Below are 17,124 nucleotides of genomic sequence, written 5' to 3'. Positions count from 1 at the left end.
TTTAGTTCCCCACCTAACAGTTAGTCAATAAGAAGTCAGAGCAAAAGTTCAGTGTGAAAGGGATCAACTGGAAACTCTTGATGATCATCGAGGTCAAATGGAAAAGAAGAAGTTCCTCCCTCAAGGATAAGATTGTCTTCCAAATAGATGTTACAAAGGCATTGTGAGAGGATTGCTGTCACAGTCAATGCCATCAGAATAACATCAAGAATCTGACTGTGGAAAAGTTCACTGCACTCATCCACGTGCTTAAGATTAGACAATGCATATTCACATCATATATCTTTATGGAAGAATGACAAGCTTCAAATATTGCTCTATTCACAACTCTTCCCCACTCTATCCTTCATTTAGCTAATACAATAAAATATAGGTTATACTCAACATATGTTATTATCCTCATTAGGGGAGCAGCTTGGGAACAATGATCACAATTCAGTAAGCTTTTAGGTACTGATGGATAAGTGCAGCTGTCAGGCGAAGGTGCTAAATTGGGGGAAGGCTAATTACAATAATATTAGGCAGGAACTGAAGAATGTAGATTGCAGCCAGATGTTTGAGGAAAAATCAACATCTAGTATGTGGGAGGCTTTCAAGTGTAAGTTGACAGTAACACAGGGCCGACACATTCCTGCAGGGATTAGGGATAAGTATGGCAAGTTTAGGGAACCTTGGATAACGAGAGATAACGTGAGCCTAATCAGAAAGAAAAAAGAAGCATTTTCCAAGGCTCGGAGGTTGGGAACACATGAAGTAAGGGTAGAATACAAGAAAAGTTGAAAGAAACTTAAACAAGGACTCAAGAGGGCTAAAAAGAGTCATGAAAAGTCATTTGCTGACTGGATTAAGGAAAATCCCAAGGTTTTTTACACAAATATAAAGAGCAAGAGGGTAGCCAGGGAGAGGGTTGTCCCATTGAAGGACAAGGAAGGGAATTTATGTGTGGAGCCAGAAGAAATGGGTGAGGTGTTAAATGTATACCTCATGTCAGTATTCACCATAGAGAAGGACTTGGTAGATGATGAATCAGGGAAGGGTGTGTAAATTGTTTGGGTCATGTTGCGATCCAAAGGGAGGAGGTATTAGGGGTTTGAAAAACATTAAAGTAGACAAGTCGTCAGGACCTGATGGGATACACCCCAGCATATTGAGAGAGGAAAGGGAGGAAATTGCTGGGGCATTGATATAAATCTTTATATCCTCATTGGCCACAGGGGAGGTCCCAGAGTATTGGAGAATGGCCAACATTGTTCCTTTGTTTAAGAAGGGTGGCAGGGATAATCCAGTTAATTACAGGCTGGTGAGCCTTACGTCAGTGGTAGGGAAATTATTAGAGAGGATTCTTCAAGACAGGATTTACTCCCACTTGGAAATAAGTGGGCATATTAGGGACAGGCAACATGGTTTTGTGAAGGGGAGGTCATGTCTCACTAAATTGGTTGAGTTTTTTGAGGAAGGGGCGAAGATGTTTAATGAGGATAGAGCAGTCGATATTGTTTATGTGGACTTCAGTAAGGCCTTTGATAAGGTCCCTCATGGCAGACTGATACTGAAGATGAAGTTGCATGGGACCAGAGGTGAGCTGGCAAGATGGATAAAAAACTGGCTCAGTCATTGAGAACAGAGGGTAGGGGTGGAAGGGTGCATTTCTGAATGGAGGGCTATGATTAGTGGCATTCCTCAGGGATCAGTGTTGAGACCTTTGCTGTTTGTACTATATATGAATGATATGGAGGAAAATGTAACTGGTCTGATTAGTAAGTTTGCTGATGGCACAAATGTTGGTGGAATTGCAGATAGCGATGAGGACTGTCAGAGGATACAGCAGGATATAGCTCGGTTGGTGACTTGGGCAGAGAGGTGGCAGATGGAGTTTCATCCAGAAAAGATGTGAGTTAATGAATTTCGGAAGGTCTAATCCAAAAGGAAAATATACAGTAAACGGCAGAACCCTTACGAGTACTGATAGGCAGAGGGATCTGCGTGTACAGGTACACAGGTCACTGAAAGTGGAAACGGAGGTGGAAAAGGTAGTTAACCAGGCAAATTGCATGTTTGCTTTCATCGGCTGGGGCTCTGAGTTTAAAAATTGGCAGGTAATGTTGTAGCTTTATAGAACCTTGGTGAGGCCACATTTGGAATATCGTGTCCAATTCTGGCTGCCACACTATCAGAAGGATATGATAGCTTTAAAGAGGGTACAAAAAAGATTACCCAGGATGTTGCCTGGCATGGAGGGCATTAGCTATGAGGAGAGGTTGGAGAAACTTGATTTGTTCTCACTGAAATGATGGAGAATGAGGAGAACCTGATAAATATCTACAAGATTGTGAAGGGCATGGACAGATTGGACAGTCAAAAGCTTTATCCCAGGGTGGAAGAGTCAGTTCCCAGGGTTGATAGGTTTAAGGTGCGAGGGGCGAGGTTTAAAGCCGATATACGAAGCACCTTTTTTTACAGAGGGTGGTGGGTGCCTGGAACACGCTGCTGGGCAGCTAGTGGAAGCAGATACTATAGTGACTTGATAAATGCATGAATAGGATGGGAATAGAGGAATAAGGTCCCCAGAAGGGTAGGGGGTTTTAGTTGTGATGGGCAGCACATCGGTGCAGCCTTGGCAGGCTGAAGAGCCTGTTCCTGTACTGTAATTTTCTTAGCTCTTAGTTCAATCAAAGGAAAACTTATGAAACAAACTCTTCTCATAAAGTACAAAATGTTGTTCCCTTATACACCGGTATTCTAGTGAATATCTTGATGAGTACCATGTAAAATGCTTCAAGGAAATGTCTTTTCTCAATACTGGAGGACAGTTTATTTATTGATACAAAGCAAGCATCTTAAAGATGATCCCTTGAAAACTTTTATATTCATTCATGGAAGAGAGGCATGGCTAGCTTGGCCATAACATTTTCCTCATTCTTAATTCCATTGCGGAGGTGGTCGCAAACTGCCTTCTTGAAGTGTTGCAGTCCTTTGTGCATAATAGCTCTCATAGAATTGTTAGGAAGGGAGTTCCAGGATTTTTAGTTAGAGACAGTGAAGGAATAGTGACATAATTCAAAGTCAGAATGGTCTATGTTTTACAGGGGAACTTGCAGGTATTAGTTTGGGGGAGGGGATGCACATGGTGCTCTCATCCTTCTAAATGGTGGACGTTGTGAATTTGAAAGATTATTTTAGAAGGAGCCTCAGTGAGTTCATGTGGTGCAACTAGTGGATGACTGTTACTATGCATGGTGGATGAAAGAAGTGAGGGTTGAAGATGATGGATTGGGTGCTAATCAGTTAGGGTTCTTCCTCCTGAATAGTATCTCAACTCTTGAATATTGCTGCAGCTGCATTCATCCAAGTATGTGGACAGTATTCCATTACATTCCTAACTTGTGCCTTGTAGATGATTAACATGCTATGGAGAGATAGGTAGTGAGTTACTCGCTGTGGAATTCTGACTCTTTAACTGCTCTTGAAGCCACAGCAAATATGTGGCTAGTCCAGTTCAAGTCAGTGGGAGCATCAGAATGTTGATAATGAGGGGTTCAGTGATGACAATGATATTGAACATCAAGAACAGGCTGCTAGATTCACTCTTGTTTGAGATAGTCAGTGCCTGGTACACATGTGGTATGTGCAATAGTTTTCACATATCAGCCCAAACCTGAACCCTGCTTCTTACGGATATGCTTCAGTATCTGAGGAGGCATGAATGGGCTGATTGTTGGGCAATTATTAGTAACATCCTCACTTCTGACCTTATGATAGCAGATGGTCATTGAAACAGTATCTCAAGTACTTGAACCAAAGACATTACCTCAAGAAATTCCTGCAGATGCATTCTGAGCTACTAAGCTCGTAATATTAGCAACAACCAGTCATACTGAACTCGAAATACTGTCGGTCTCTCTCCACAGATGCTGCCAGGCCTTTTGAGTTTCTCTAGAACTTTCTATTTTTATTTCCAATCTCCGGTGTTGACAGTAATTTGCTTTTATTATGACAACCATATGTCTCTGTACTGTGCATGACTCTAACTGGCAAAGTGTTTTTCTCCTGATTTTAGTGGCTCTACTTTTTCCTCTGGCTGTTTGTTGCCACACAATCAAATCCTGAGTCTTAGTGTCAAGAGCTGTCATCTCACCTCTGGAATGTAGCCCTTTTATTCATGTTTGGATCAAGAATCAAATGAGGTTAGAAGCCAAGTGGCTCTTGCAGGACCCAAATTGTGCATAAATGAGTATATTACTTATTTGTAGGTGCTGCTTGATAGCACTGTCAACAGCCTTTTCGATCACATAGTTGATGATTGAGGGTAGACTGGAGGCCAGTAGTTCGCTGGGTTGAATTTGCTCTGCCTTTCTTGCACAAGATGTATCTGGTCAATTTTTCACACTGTCAGATAAACGCTAGTAATGAGAACAACTCTGCTGGAACTGCTTGGCTTGGGGTACAGCACATTCTATAGCATAAATCTTCAGTATTATTGCCTGAATATTGTCAGAGCCCATAGCCTTTGCATTTTTCAGTGTCTTCAGGTCTTTGTTGATATTGACGTGGAATGATTAAAATTAGCTGAAGACGAGCATTTGTTATCACAGTGGCCCCTGGAAGAGGTCTGAGTGATGATGGCTGTGAATACTGCAGTTTTGTCATTTATGCTGGTTCTTGCTGGTTAACATAGCTCCTTTTCAGAGTGGCAGGCAGTGACAAATGGGGTATTTGAGATAACGAGGTATAGAGCTGGATGAATGCAGCAGGTCAAGCAGCATCAGGGGAGCAGGAAAGCTGACGTTTCAGATCAAGACACTTCTTCTGAAGAATGGTCTTGACCCGAAACATCAGCTTTCCTGCTCCTTTGATGCTGCCTGTCCTGCTGTGTTCCAGCTTTACAGCTCGTTATCTCAGATTCTCCAGCATTGGCAGTTCCTGCTACCTCTGTAACAAATTGGGTATTGCAGGGTTCAATGCTAGGACCCTAGCTGTTCACAATATACATTAACAATTCCAACAAAGGAATTCAATGCAATATCTATAAATTTTCACATAATACTAAGCTGGGTGGCAGGGTGTGCTGTGTGCTGCTAAGAGATTGCAGTATGACTTGGACAGGGTAGCTGAGTGGGCAAATACCTGGCAATTGCAAAATAATGTGGATAAATGTGAGGTTATCTATGTTGGTTGCAAAAATATGAAGGCAGATTATTATCTGTATGGTAGCAGTTTAGGAAAAGGTGAGGTGCAATGAGACCTGGGTGTCATAGTAGAATAATCGCTGAAGGTTGACGTGCAGGTGCAGTAGGCAGTGAGGGAAGCCAGTGGCGTACTGGCCTTCATAGCGAGGGGATTTGAGTATCAGAGTAAGAATGTCTTGCTGCAGTTGTACAGGACTTTGGTGAGGCCACGCCTTGAGCATTGTGTGCAGTTTGGTCTCGTAGTCTGAGGAAGGACATTCTAGCTAATGAGGGAGTCCAGTGAAGGTTCACCAGACTGATTCCAGGATGGCAGGACTGACATATGAGGAAAGAGATAATGGGGACTGCAGATGCTGGAGAATCCAAGAAAACAAAGTGTGAAGCTGGATGAACACAGCAGGCCAAGCAGCATCGCTCTCTGATGATGGGTCTAGGCCCGAAACGTCAGCTTTTGTGCTCCTGAGATGCTGCTTGGCCTGCTGTGTTCATCCAACTTCACACTTTGTTATATGAGGAAAGACTGGGTCAACTGGGCTTGTACTCCCTGGAATTCAGAAGAATGAGGGGGATCTCATTGAAACACATACAATCAGGATGGGACTGCACTGTCCAGATGTGGGAAAAATGTTCCCAATGTTGGGGAAGTCCAGAACTAGGGATCAAAGCCTAAGAATAAGGGGGAAGCCATTCAGGACTGAGAGAGGAAGAATTTCGTCACTCAGAGAGTTGTGGAATTGCGGAATTCTCTCTCACAGGATGCTGTTGGGGCATGTTTATTAGATATAATCAAAAGGGAGCTGGACATGGCCCTTGCAGATTGAGGGATCAAGGGGTATGGAGAGAAAGTGGGAATGGGATACTGAAATTGTACAGTCATACTGAATGGTGGTGCAGGCTTAAAGAGCTGAATGGCCTACTCATGCACCCTATTTTCTCTGTTTCTATGCAACCAGTCTTGTTTTGTAGCTTCACCTGGGTTTTTTAAACTCACCCGTGGGATGTGGGTATCCCTGGCTGCACCAGGATTTATTGCCATCCCTAGCTACCAATGAGAAGGTATTGGGGAGCTGCCTTTTTAAGCTGCTGCAGTCCATGCGATATAGATTGACTAATAATGGCATAATGGAGGGAACACCAGGATTTTGACTCAGTGACAGTGAAGGAATGGCTATATATTTCTAAGTCAGGATGGTGGGTCATTTGGAGGGCAACTTGATTTCCTGGCCTGATGGCCATGGTAGTGTGGGATATAGTCCAGGTCATAGAACATAGAACATAGAACAGTACAGCACAGAACAGGCCCTTCAGCCCACGATGTTGTGCCGACCATTGATCCTCATGTATGCACCCTCAAATTTCTGTGACCATATGCATTTCCAGCAGTCTCTTAAATGACCCCAATGAACTTGCTTCCACAACTGCTGCTGGCAACACATTCCATGCTCTCACAACTCTCTGTGTAAAGAACCCGCCTCTGACATCCCCTCTATACTTTCCTCCAGCCAGCTTAAAACTATGACCCCTCATGCTAGCCATTTCTGCCCTGGGAAATAGTCTCTGGCTATCAACTCTATCTATGCCTCTCATTATCTTGTATACCTCAATTGGGTCCCCTCTCCTCCTCCTTTTCTCCAATGAAAAGAGTCTGAGCTCAGTCAAAGCCCTCCAGTCCAGGCAGCATCCTGGTAATCCTCCTCTGAACCCTCTCCAAAGCATCCACATCTTTCCTATAATAGGGCGACCAGAACTGGACGCTGTATTCCAAGTGCGGTCTAACCAAAGTTTATAGATTGTGATTGAATACAATCTGCTGCTGCTGATGGTACACAGTGTCTCATAGAAGTCTAGTTTTCAGTTGCCAGGTCTGTCTTCATGAACAACTGACGTAGCTTTGCTTACATTATTCCTTGTAGTGAAAGAAACTGGCCACTAATGTTGTAATATTGAAGGATTCAACCTGTATCTCTTATAAGTAGTATTACACAGATATATTACATTTACAGGCAGATCAGTGTCTGTTCTTACATTAATCAATAAGTTATATAGAACAACATGATTCTCGCAGCATGTCATGCTTCAAGTGATCTGATAGGACTATGATGGAATCAGATCTTTTTATCCTCAAGTCAGATAGTGTGATGATGTAATGAAGGATTTCTGACATATTGTCTGTGAGACATGACACAGCACGTACCTCGCAATGCCAAAGACATTGGCTTTGAGAGGCCAAATATGAATGGAGCTCAGTGTCCCTTGTGATGCCTACTAAACCAGTAAATTAAAGTACCTCGTGTGCCAAATAATCAGGGGGCAGCTTTAGCAGCATACTATCAGCCAGTTTAAAGACAGTGGCTTCTCGAGTCTCTCCTCCTCCTCCAGCACTTTCCTTTGGCTGAATATTGGTGATGGTGTTGAGAATTTCAGCCGCTGTATTACTCTGGTACCTGAAGAGAAAGATAAAAATACATACAGATCATGTTTTAAGACTAAGGAATCCATTATCACATAGCAACCTGGAAGATTACAGCAAATGTGGCTAAATTACCTTTATTCTCTTGTGGGTTGCTCTAATGGTTTAATTTGATAAGTCAGTGAGTAAATAAATCACATAAGAAATTCACAAGTTTGATGTAAAATGAAATACTGTGAATTTTGGAACTGTTAAATAAAGACAGAAATGCTGGAAATATTGTAAAGAGAAACAGCATTAACATTTCAGGTTAACAAAGTGTGGAGCTAGATGAACACAGCAGGCCAAGCAGCATCTTAGGAGCACAAAAGCTGATATTTCAGGCCTGGACCCTGCATCAGAAAGGTCTGATGAAGGGTCTAGGCCCGAAACGTCAACTTTTGTGCTCCTAAGATGCTGTTTGGCCGGCTGTGTACATCCAGCTCCACACTTTGTTATCTTGGATTCTCCAGCACACTGCAGTTCCCATTATCTCTGATAACATTTCAGGTTCCTGGCTTTTAACAGAGCATTACTGATTAGGCTCATCTGAAAGTGTGGAGCGGATATCAGTGGACAACTTGCATCCATTGAACTGAACATCAGAAAGAAGTCAACAACTTTAGTCAGAAAGCAGAGATGGGCAGGGTCTTGACCTGAAACGCATCATCCTCCAACACTTCCACCACCTGCAATCCGACCCCACCACCAAAAACATTTTTCCATCCCCACCCTTCTCTGCTTTCCGGAGGGACCACTCTTTCCGTGACTCCCTTGCCCGCTCTACACTCCCCTCCAACCCCACCACACCTGGCACATTCCCCTGCAACCGCAGGAAGTGCTACACTTGCCCCCACACCTCCTCCTTCACCCACATCCCAGGTCCAAAGAAGACTTTCCACATGAAGCAGATGTTCACCTGCACATCTGCCAATGTGATATACTGCATCCGCTGTACCTGTTGTGGCCTCCTCTACATCGGGGAAGCCCAAGCAGAGGTTTGGGGACCACTTTACAGTACACCTATGCTTGGTTCGCAATAAACAACTGCACTTCCCAGTCGCCAACTATTTCAACTCCCCCTCCCATTCCTGAGACGACATGTCCATCCTGGGCCTCCTGCAGTGCCACAATGATGCCACCCAAAGGTTGCAGAAACAGCAACTCATATTCCGCTTGGGAACCCTGCAGCCCAATGGTATCAATGTGGATTTCACAAATCTCCCCTCCCGCCAATGCATCCCAAAACTAGCCCAGTTCATCCCTGCCTCCCTAACCTGTTCTTCCTCTCACCTATCCCCTCCTCCCACCTCAAGCCGCACCCCCATTTCCTTCCTCCTAACCTCATCCCGCCCCCTTGACCTGTTCATCGTCCCCGGGCTGACCTATCTCCTCCCCACCTCCCCACCTACACTCACCTCTACTGGTTCCATCCCCGCCCCTTTAACTTGTCGGTCTCCTCTCCACCTATCTTCTCCTCTAACCATCTTCGATCCGCCTCGTCCTCTCTCCCTATTTATTTCAGAAATCTTTCCCCCTCCCCCATTTCTGATGAAGGGTCTAGGCCCGAAACGTCAGCTTTTGTGCTCTTAAGATGCTGCTTGGCCTGCTGTGTTTATCCAGCTCCACATTGTGTTGTGTCAGATATCCTGTTTATTCTGAGAGCTGGCGCTGAGGGAGCTGGCTCAGTATCAAGGATTCTCCGTGTGTTAATCAAGGGTGACTTGGTGATGGGAGGCCAGCCTCTGTGGAGTTATTTCAGTGGTGACGAGAGTGGGATTCTACCGTTGAAAGATAAAGTGAGGGCAATCAAAGATGCCCCAACTCCCACATCAATGCCAGAGCTCAGATCTTTCCTTGGTCTGGTAAATTATTACAGAAAGTTCATACATTACCAGCCTCCATCATGGCACTTTTGCATCAACGCTTAACAAGAGCTAACTCTGGAAATGATTTCAGAGGTAGTAGGAACTGCAGATGCTGGAGAATCTGAGATAACAACGTTAGAGCTGGATGAACACAGCAGGCTGTTCCTCTGATGCTGCTTGTCCTGCTATGTTCATCCAGCTCTACATCTTGTTATCTCTAACCCTAGGACTGGTTGTATTGCCATGCCAGAGCCTTCAGGGAAGTGAAGAAAAAGCTATCATTCTTTAAGGTGCTGGCACACTATGATCCCAAGCGAGATCTGATATTGACAAACGATGGCCACCCCATAAGGCGTCAGGATAGCATCAGCTCATGGGTAACCCAATGAACTGGAACATCTAATAGCACATGCATCCAGGACTTTGGCCAATCCATAGCATAAATATAAAGGAAGGTTTGGCTATCATATTTGGAGTCAGGAAGTTCTATCAATACCTTTATGGATGTAAATTAGTAATAATAAAGGACTATATTTCCTATAGCCTTGGTAGTCTGAAAACACCTGATGTTGCCTGATTTTGTAAACTAAGCAGACTCAAACCTGCTTAGCACTTGGATAGGAGACCACCTGGGAATATCAGGTGCAGTGGCAGAATAGTTTAATGGTTAGCACTGCTGCCTCACAGTATGAGGCACCCAGGTTGAATTTAACCTCAGATGACTGTTTAAGTGAAGTTTGCACGTTCTCCCTGTGTTTGCATGGGTTTCGCCCAGGTACTCTGGTTTCCACCCATAGTTCAAAGATGTACAGGTTAGATGAACTGGCCATGCTAAATTGCTAACAGTTCCAGGGAAGGTTGGCTCGTCATTGGAAATGTGAGGTTACATGGTTAAGGTAGGGAGGTGGATTTAGGTAGGATGCTCTTTGGATGGTCAGTGTGGACTCAATGCACTGACTGGCCTGCTTTCACACTGTGAAGATTCTACAATTAACTCCTCCTAGATCCTCTTAAAGAGGACAAGGAGTGCCACCTGTAGCTTCAGGTCAAATTTAGTGAGTAGCAAATGTGGATGCATCAAGCTGTCTCCCACTGGCACCCACACACCCACTGGAAGAATTTATAATGGTTTTAAATTTTTTGGATACACTTCCAGTCACATCTTTGGATGCAGAAAAATACGGAACTGTCTAAACTAAAACAGCTGGTGGTGATGGGGTAACCAAAGGACCGTCACAACCAGAACTGAAACCATTCTAGACCAGGAGAGACCAGAAAGCAATATTATTGTGGGGACCAAGAGTGATTGTCCTGAGCAGAAGTTGATGTCAGATACTGGCCAGAATCATTCAGCAGTTTCCAAAATGAATATGCTGGTGAGATGTTATGTCTGTGGCCGGGACAGGATGCAAACATAGCTGTGTTGGTAGAGCTGTGCTCAGAGTGTCAACAAGGTCAAAAACTATCACCAGCAATTGTGCCACATTTGTGGGAATGTCCAGGTAAACCCTGGACTCAGTTACATGTTGACTATGCAGGTCCTTTCATGGGTTCAATGTTCTTAGTCATTGTGGATGCCTACTCAAAATGGCTGAACATGCGGAGAATTCATTCATCAGACATGGGATGGCAATAGAAATACTCTGCACATCTTTTGCAATACACAGGTTCCCAGAGGTGTTGGGTAGGCAATGGGCTATTGTTCACCAGCTGGGAATTTAAGTATTTCCTAAAGTCAATTGAGATTCGATACATAAGGTTTTGGGGAAAGAACAGTCCAAACGTTGAAGGCAGGCTTAAAGAAACAGCCTACAACTTCACTCGATATCAAACTTTCCCCATTCCCATTTGGTTATAGGATCACCCCTCTTGCTACTATAGTGAGAGCTCCAGCAGAGTGGCTAATGGGGAGAAGACTCCGCACCAGGTTAAATCTAATCTTCCCAGATAGAGGGGAAGGAGGGTGAAACAGAATCAGAAACACCAATGCCAGACTGAAGACTCTGCTAAATGAGAGAAATAGTTTACTGTAGGGGTGAAGTTTGGTGTTGGAACCATGGATATGGCCCTGCACGTGTAAGAAACATTGTTGATATGAGGTTAGGTCTCGTGACTTATGAAGTTCAGGTAGGCATGATGGTTTTGAACAAGCACATAAACCATATGAAAGCTGCAAACTCACAAACGGTGTGGGAGCAAAATGTGCCCAGCTCCTGGAATATCTTTATGGCTGTTCTGGAACTATTGGGTTCTCCCTCTCCATTAAGAATTGACAATTCCTTGGAATCTGAGATTGACACAGCAGATGTTTCCATCCAGATGCCTTTGCTGCCTGAAGAAGAGAATTAATTTCTTGCACGATGCTCCAGCATTAGATAGTGCCTATATCAGAGGCAGAGTTGGAGGAACATGACCTGGTGCAAAAATGCCCCAGGAGGAGCTGCAAAAAACCTACCTGGTCTATGTCCTTGGACTCAGACAGGGAGGGATGGTGTAATTGTAACGAGGTCAGCTAGGCAGTTCTTGTGGAATACGATTTGCCTGATTGAACCAGGCTAACAGCCCCAAGCAGGCTGTCAGATATAAACAGGGGTATCAGAAAAACTGTTCACTCTGACAGCTGGATCAGTATCAAGGGCTCGCCATGTGTAAATAAAGGGTGACTTGGTGATGGAATACACACCTCTGTGGAGTTATTTCATAGTAGAACAGTCTTAGTGTGTGGCTGCAGAGCTGGCAGCACTCTGATTAGTGTGGAAAACAGAGACAATGGGCCACTCCAACATTAGCCTGTCAATTGTTTGACAGGCTTCAATTCCAGTAGGAGGACTTCATGTGTCACAAGTTTCGACTCTACATCTCTGTTTTTCACTAAGGAATGTAGTCCAATTGTTCCAGGGAATAGAGAACAAAAATAGGTGATATTTACTGTGTCCTCACGTATTAGGTGGGAGTTAATTCTGATCTTACTTACGTTATGTCAGCATTTGGGTGTAGGCCAAACACTTGAGGGGTATCAACGGCAGGTAATGTCTGAATATACTCTAAATAGGACTCCACACTGGCACAGATTGGGATAATATAATCAGTGTAGAAACTGAACTTGGAATCAAACATCTTCTCATTGAACCACACCTATATAGTAAGTGCACAAAACAAAATCACATTGAATGTTTTCACATAAAAAAATTCTTTTAGACTAAGTTATAGCCATTATACCGAATGTAGTTCAATTCATGTTATAAAATAAATCAACCAAGCTATTTGAATAAGGGTTAATATTAACATAGATGAGAAGAATTCAGAGATACAAGAAAAATAAAGCAGAATAATTCAACAGACTTTAAAGGGTTGGTCAAGGAGAGTAATATTCCTATCTCCAAATTCTCTTTTTTAAAGAAGGAGCAAATGTTATGAAAGAAATCTGTATTTACAATCTGAGTAAGATAACATTCTGTTATTTGGTTTGAAGAACATTATCCAACCAACTTCAGAGCATCTTCATTAATCCATTTTACTGCACTATTTCCTAGTTGTGACAAATGTACTGTGTTGATGGGGAAACTTTTCTACTTCTTGAATTGGGTTACAGTCTCCTTCCATCCCACCAAAAAAGTAAATTAACTAGCTCAGTGATAATGGGAACTGCAGATGCTGGAGAATCTGAGATAATAAAATGTGAGGCTGGATGAACACAGCAGGCCCAGCAGCATCTCAGGAGCACAAAAGCTGACGTTTCGGGCGTCGACCCTTCATCAGAGAGGGGTTGGGGTGGGGGTTCTGGAATAAATAGGGAGAGAGGGGGAGGCGGATCGAAGATGGAGAGAAAAGAAGAGGAAAGATAGGTGGAGAGGAGAGTATAGGTGGGGAGGTAGGGAGGGGATAGGTCAAGGAGGTGGGATGAGGTTAGTAGGTAGGAGATGGAGGTGCGGCTTGGGGTGGGAGGAAGGGATGGGTGAGAGGAAGAACAGATTAGGGAAGCAGAGACAGGTTGGACTGGTTTTGGGATGCAGTGGGTGGAGGGGAAGAGCTGGGCTGGTTGTGTGGTGCAGTGGGGGGAGGGGACGAACTGGGCCGGTTGTGGGATGCGGTGGGGGAAGGGGAGATTTTGAAGCTGGTGAAGTCCACATTGATACCATTGGGCTGCAGGGTTCCCAAGCGGAATATGAGCTGCTGTTCCTGCAACCTTCGGGTGGCATCATTGTGGCACTGCAGGAGGCCCATGATGGACATGTCATCTGAAGAATGGGAGGGGGAGTTGAAATGTTCCACGACTGGGAGGTGTAGTTGTTTATTGCGAACCAAGCGGAGGTGTTCTGCAAAGCGGTCCCCAAGCCTCCGCTTGGTTTCCCAACACCTCCTCCCTCACCCCTATCCCAGGCCCCAAGACGACTTTCCAAATTAAGCAGAGGTTCACCTGCACATCTGCCAATGTAGTATACTGCATCCACTGTGCCCGGTGTGGCTTCCTCTACATTGGGGAAACCAAGCGGAGGCTTGGGGACCGCTTTGCAGAACACCTCCACTCGGTTCGCACCTCCATCTCCTACCTACTAACCTCATCCCACCTCCTTGACCTGTCCGTCTTCCCTGGACTGACCTATCCCCTCCCTACCTCCCCACCTATACTCTCCTCTCCACCTATCTTCTTTTCTCTCCACCTTTAGTCCGCCTCCCCCTCTCTCCCTATTTATTCCAGAACCCCCACCCCATCCCCCTCTCTGATGAAGGGTCGACGCCCGAAACGTCAGCTTTTGTGCTCCTGAGATGCTGCTGGGCCTGCTGTGTTCATCCAGCCTCACATTTTATTAATTAACTAGCTCACATGTGTTATATCAAATCATTGAAGTAGATGGGATTTGAATATAACCTTCTGGCTCAGAGCTGCAAACAAAACTGTTGCATTCGAGCCAATGGAGTCATAGAGATGTACAGCATAGAAACAGACTCTTCGGTCCAAATAATCCATGCCACCCATGTTCCCAAACTAAACTAGTCCCATCTCTCTGCCTTTGGCAAATATCTTTCCAAAACATTCCTATTTAAGTATTGATCCAAATGTCTTTTAAACCTTATGACTGTACCTGCCTCCACCACTTTCTCCGGCAGTTCATTCCACACACTAACCACTTTTAGTGTAAAATATTTGGCCATGTCCTTTTTAAATCTGTCTCTCATCTGACCTCAAAAATATGGCCCCTACGTTTGAACATGCCCATCATTGGGAAAAGAGTTTTACTTACCTATGGCCCTTATGATTTTATAAACCTTTGTAAGGTCACACCTGAACCTCCTATGCTTCATTGAGAAAAGTCCCAGCGTATCTTCTTATAACTCAAACTATCCATTCCCAGCAATATCCTGGTAAATCTTTTCTGAACACTCTCCAGTTTAAAAATATCCTTCATACAACGGGGAAAGCAGAACTGTGCACAATACTCCAGAAGAGGCCTTACAAACATCCTGTGCACCATGACGTCCCAACTCCTACATTCAAAGGTCAGGGTAAAGAAGACAAGTGTGTTAAACGCCTTCTTAACCATCCTGTCTACCTATGATGCAAATTTCAAAGAATTACGTATCTGAACTTGTAAGTCTGTCTGTTTTACAACACTACCCAGAGCCTTACCATTAAGTGTAGAAGTCCTACGCTTATTTGTTTTACCAAAATGCAATATCATGTATTCATCCAAATTATACTCTATTTGCCACTCCTCAGCCTATGTGCCCAATTGACCAATATGTCTTCGTTATCTTAGATAACATCTTCACTGTCCACTGTCCCACCAATTTTGGCATCATCTGCGAATTTCCTGACCATTGCCTCCTATATTCTCATCCATATCATTTATGTAAATAACAAACAAAAATGGACCCAGTACTGATCCCTGTGGAACACTGCTGGTAACAGGCTTCCAGTCCAAATAACAACCCTCTACCATCACCCTCTGTCACCTACCATAAAATCAATTTTATGTCCAATTGGCAAGCTCTCTGTGAACCACATGTGATCCGAGTTTGCTAATTAGTCTAACATGTGAAACCTTTATAAAGGCTGGTCCAAGTAAACAATATCTCCCATTCCGCCTCTTCATGCTTTTGATTCCTTTCGCAAAAAACTCATTCAGTTTAATGAGATGCATTAATCCAGCACGTACAACAGAAATAATGAAAGTTATAATATTAATCAAACTGAAGGGTCTTTTCCCACCTGCCCTGGAGGTGTGTCAAATGCTCCATACTGTTACATTCTCCTGTCAGACAGCTTTCTAATTTGCACCAATACAGGCTTCAAAACAGGGTTGATTTTTAATTCAGTTGTTCTCATTCTTTTTCATTGCAAATAGGTGCACAAGATTTTAAACACCAACCATGTTTAGCAAACTTTGAACTTTTGCACTAGTTTAAAAGTTATTTAGCTTAAAGTTGGTCACTAGCCCCTTATCCTAGGTTGAATTAAACACTTCAAGGAAAATGTAAAAATCAAGTTGAGTCTTACATACATGCAAGGATATGGAGGTATGTTGTAAATACTTTTAGAAAATACTGAGTGTTTACTCCAAAATAACAGACAAATTGTTTATTTTAAAGTGCTTATTTGAAATTTCCAATGAGTTTAGTCCCAGACAGTGATAGACATTGTCATTAAAAGCAAAAGCATTGCCATGTTGAACCATTTTCAATACACAAGCAAGCTCTCTAAAGTTAAATAAATTGAGTCTTTTTTTAAAGGAAATATTTTAATGGATACATTTTAAAATGTTTCGAGTTGTTCAAGGCACAGCTTATGTTCAGCATTATACAAATGAGTTTGTGGAGGAAATTGAGAAAGTAAGTCATTTCTTAAAGGAGCTACAACTTGGAGGGAAGGTTGTTCTATATTTTCAATTGCATCCAAAGTAGAAACTCTATCATTAAATCTCCACATGCCCCAAATACATCCACTTACACTTTGTAAAGACATTTCCTTGTAGAAGCGTGGGATTACCTTGCAAAAACAGTTGAGCAGGCGTTTGTCATAGTCGTCTGTGACTCGGCCTCCATACTGAACCTCTCCTAGCATGTAACGTATAGTATTCCATGACACTCCCTGAAGGAATCCAAGTGTGACAGAGAAAAATCTCACAAATGTATATGACATCTCACAACAAAATACAATATACTTTGCTTGGATGTGAAGGTATGAGTTTGAAATAGACTTGTTAGATTCACCATTTTTTTTGGAAAACTGGGAGATTTGACAAGGGCAGGGGTTGAGTGGCGATGATGGACAGAGAATTTATCAAAAACCTTGGTTCTCAAAAGTGGAATTGTCTGATGATCACTTATTGTTTATGAAATGTCTAGTGACACGCAGTAGAGATGCTCAGAGGGAAATGAGATCAATTTTTTACTTTTGCTAAAGAAGCCAGTCAAAGGTGTTTAGTGGTGTATTACTTAGAAAAAGCTTTTGGATTTTTTTAGTTTCTGTTTGTATGCAAAGTGGTATAATTGAAAAGAGATCTTCAAGAAACCCGCAGTAAAGACAGGTGTCTAATTGAGAAAAGAAAACCCTTACAGTTGTGGAGAGGTTTTCAAGAGCCTAATGCACTCACTCACTCTCCTTGCCCTCTCTGTGTAA

General features: G+C 43.3%; 1 protein-coding gene across 1 annotated transcript in view; it reads right to left on the bottom strand.

Moving 5' to 3' along the window:
- Positions 1-17,124, bottom strand: part of LOC125452339 (dynein axonemal heavy chain 8-like) — a 1,009,221-nt gene that overhangs the window by 22,204 nt on the left and 969,893 nt on the right. Inside the window, exons 102-104 of the mRNA XM_059645685.1 lie at positions 16,492-16,593; positions 12,478-12,638; positions 7,474-7,630 (exon numbers count right to left, since the gene is read on the bottom strand). Coding sequence (XP_059501668.1) covers positions 7,474-7,630; positions 12,478-12,638; positions 16,492-16,593 — 420 coding nt within the window. The remainder of the gene's footprint in view (positions 1-7,473; positions 7,631-12,477; positions 12,639-16,491; positions 16,594-17,124) is intronic.

The sequence above is a fragment of the Stegostoma tigrinum genome, chromosome 4 (assembly GCF_030684315.1).
Source record: "Stegostoma tigrinum isolate sSteTig4 chromosome 4, sSteTig4.hap1, whole genome shotgun sequence".
NCBI lineage: Eukaryota > Metazoa > Chordata > Chondrichthyes > Orectolobiformes > Stegostomatidae > Stegostoma > Stegostoma tigrinum.
The sequence above is the reverse complement of the archived record's forward strand: the minus strand, read 5'-3'. Positions and strand labels throughout refer to the sequence as shown.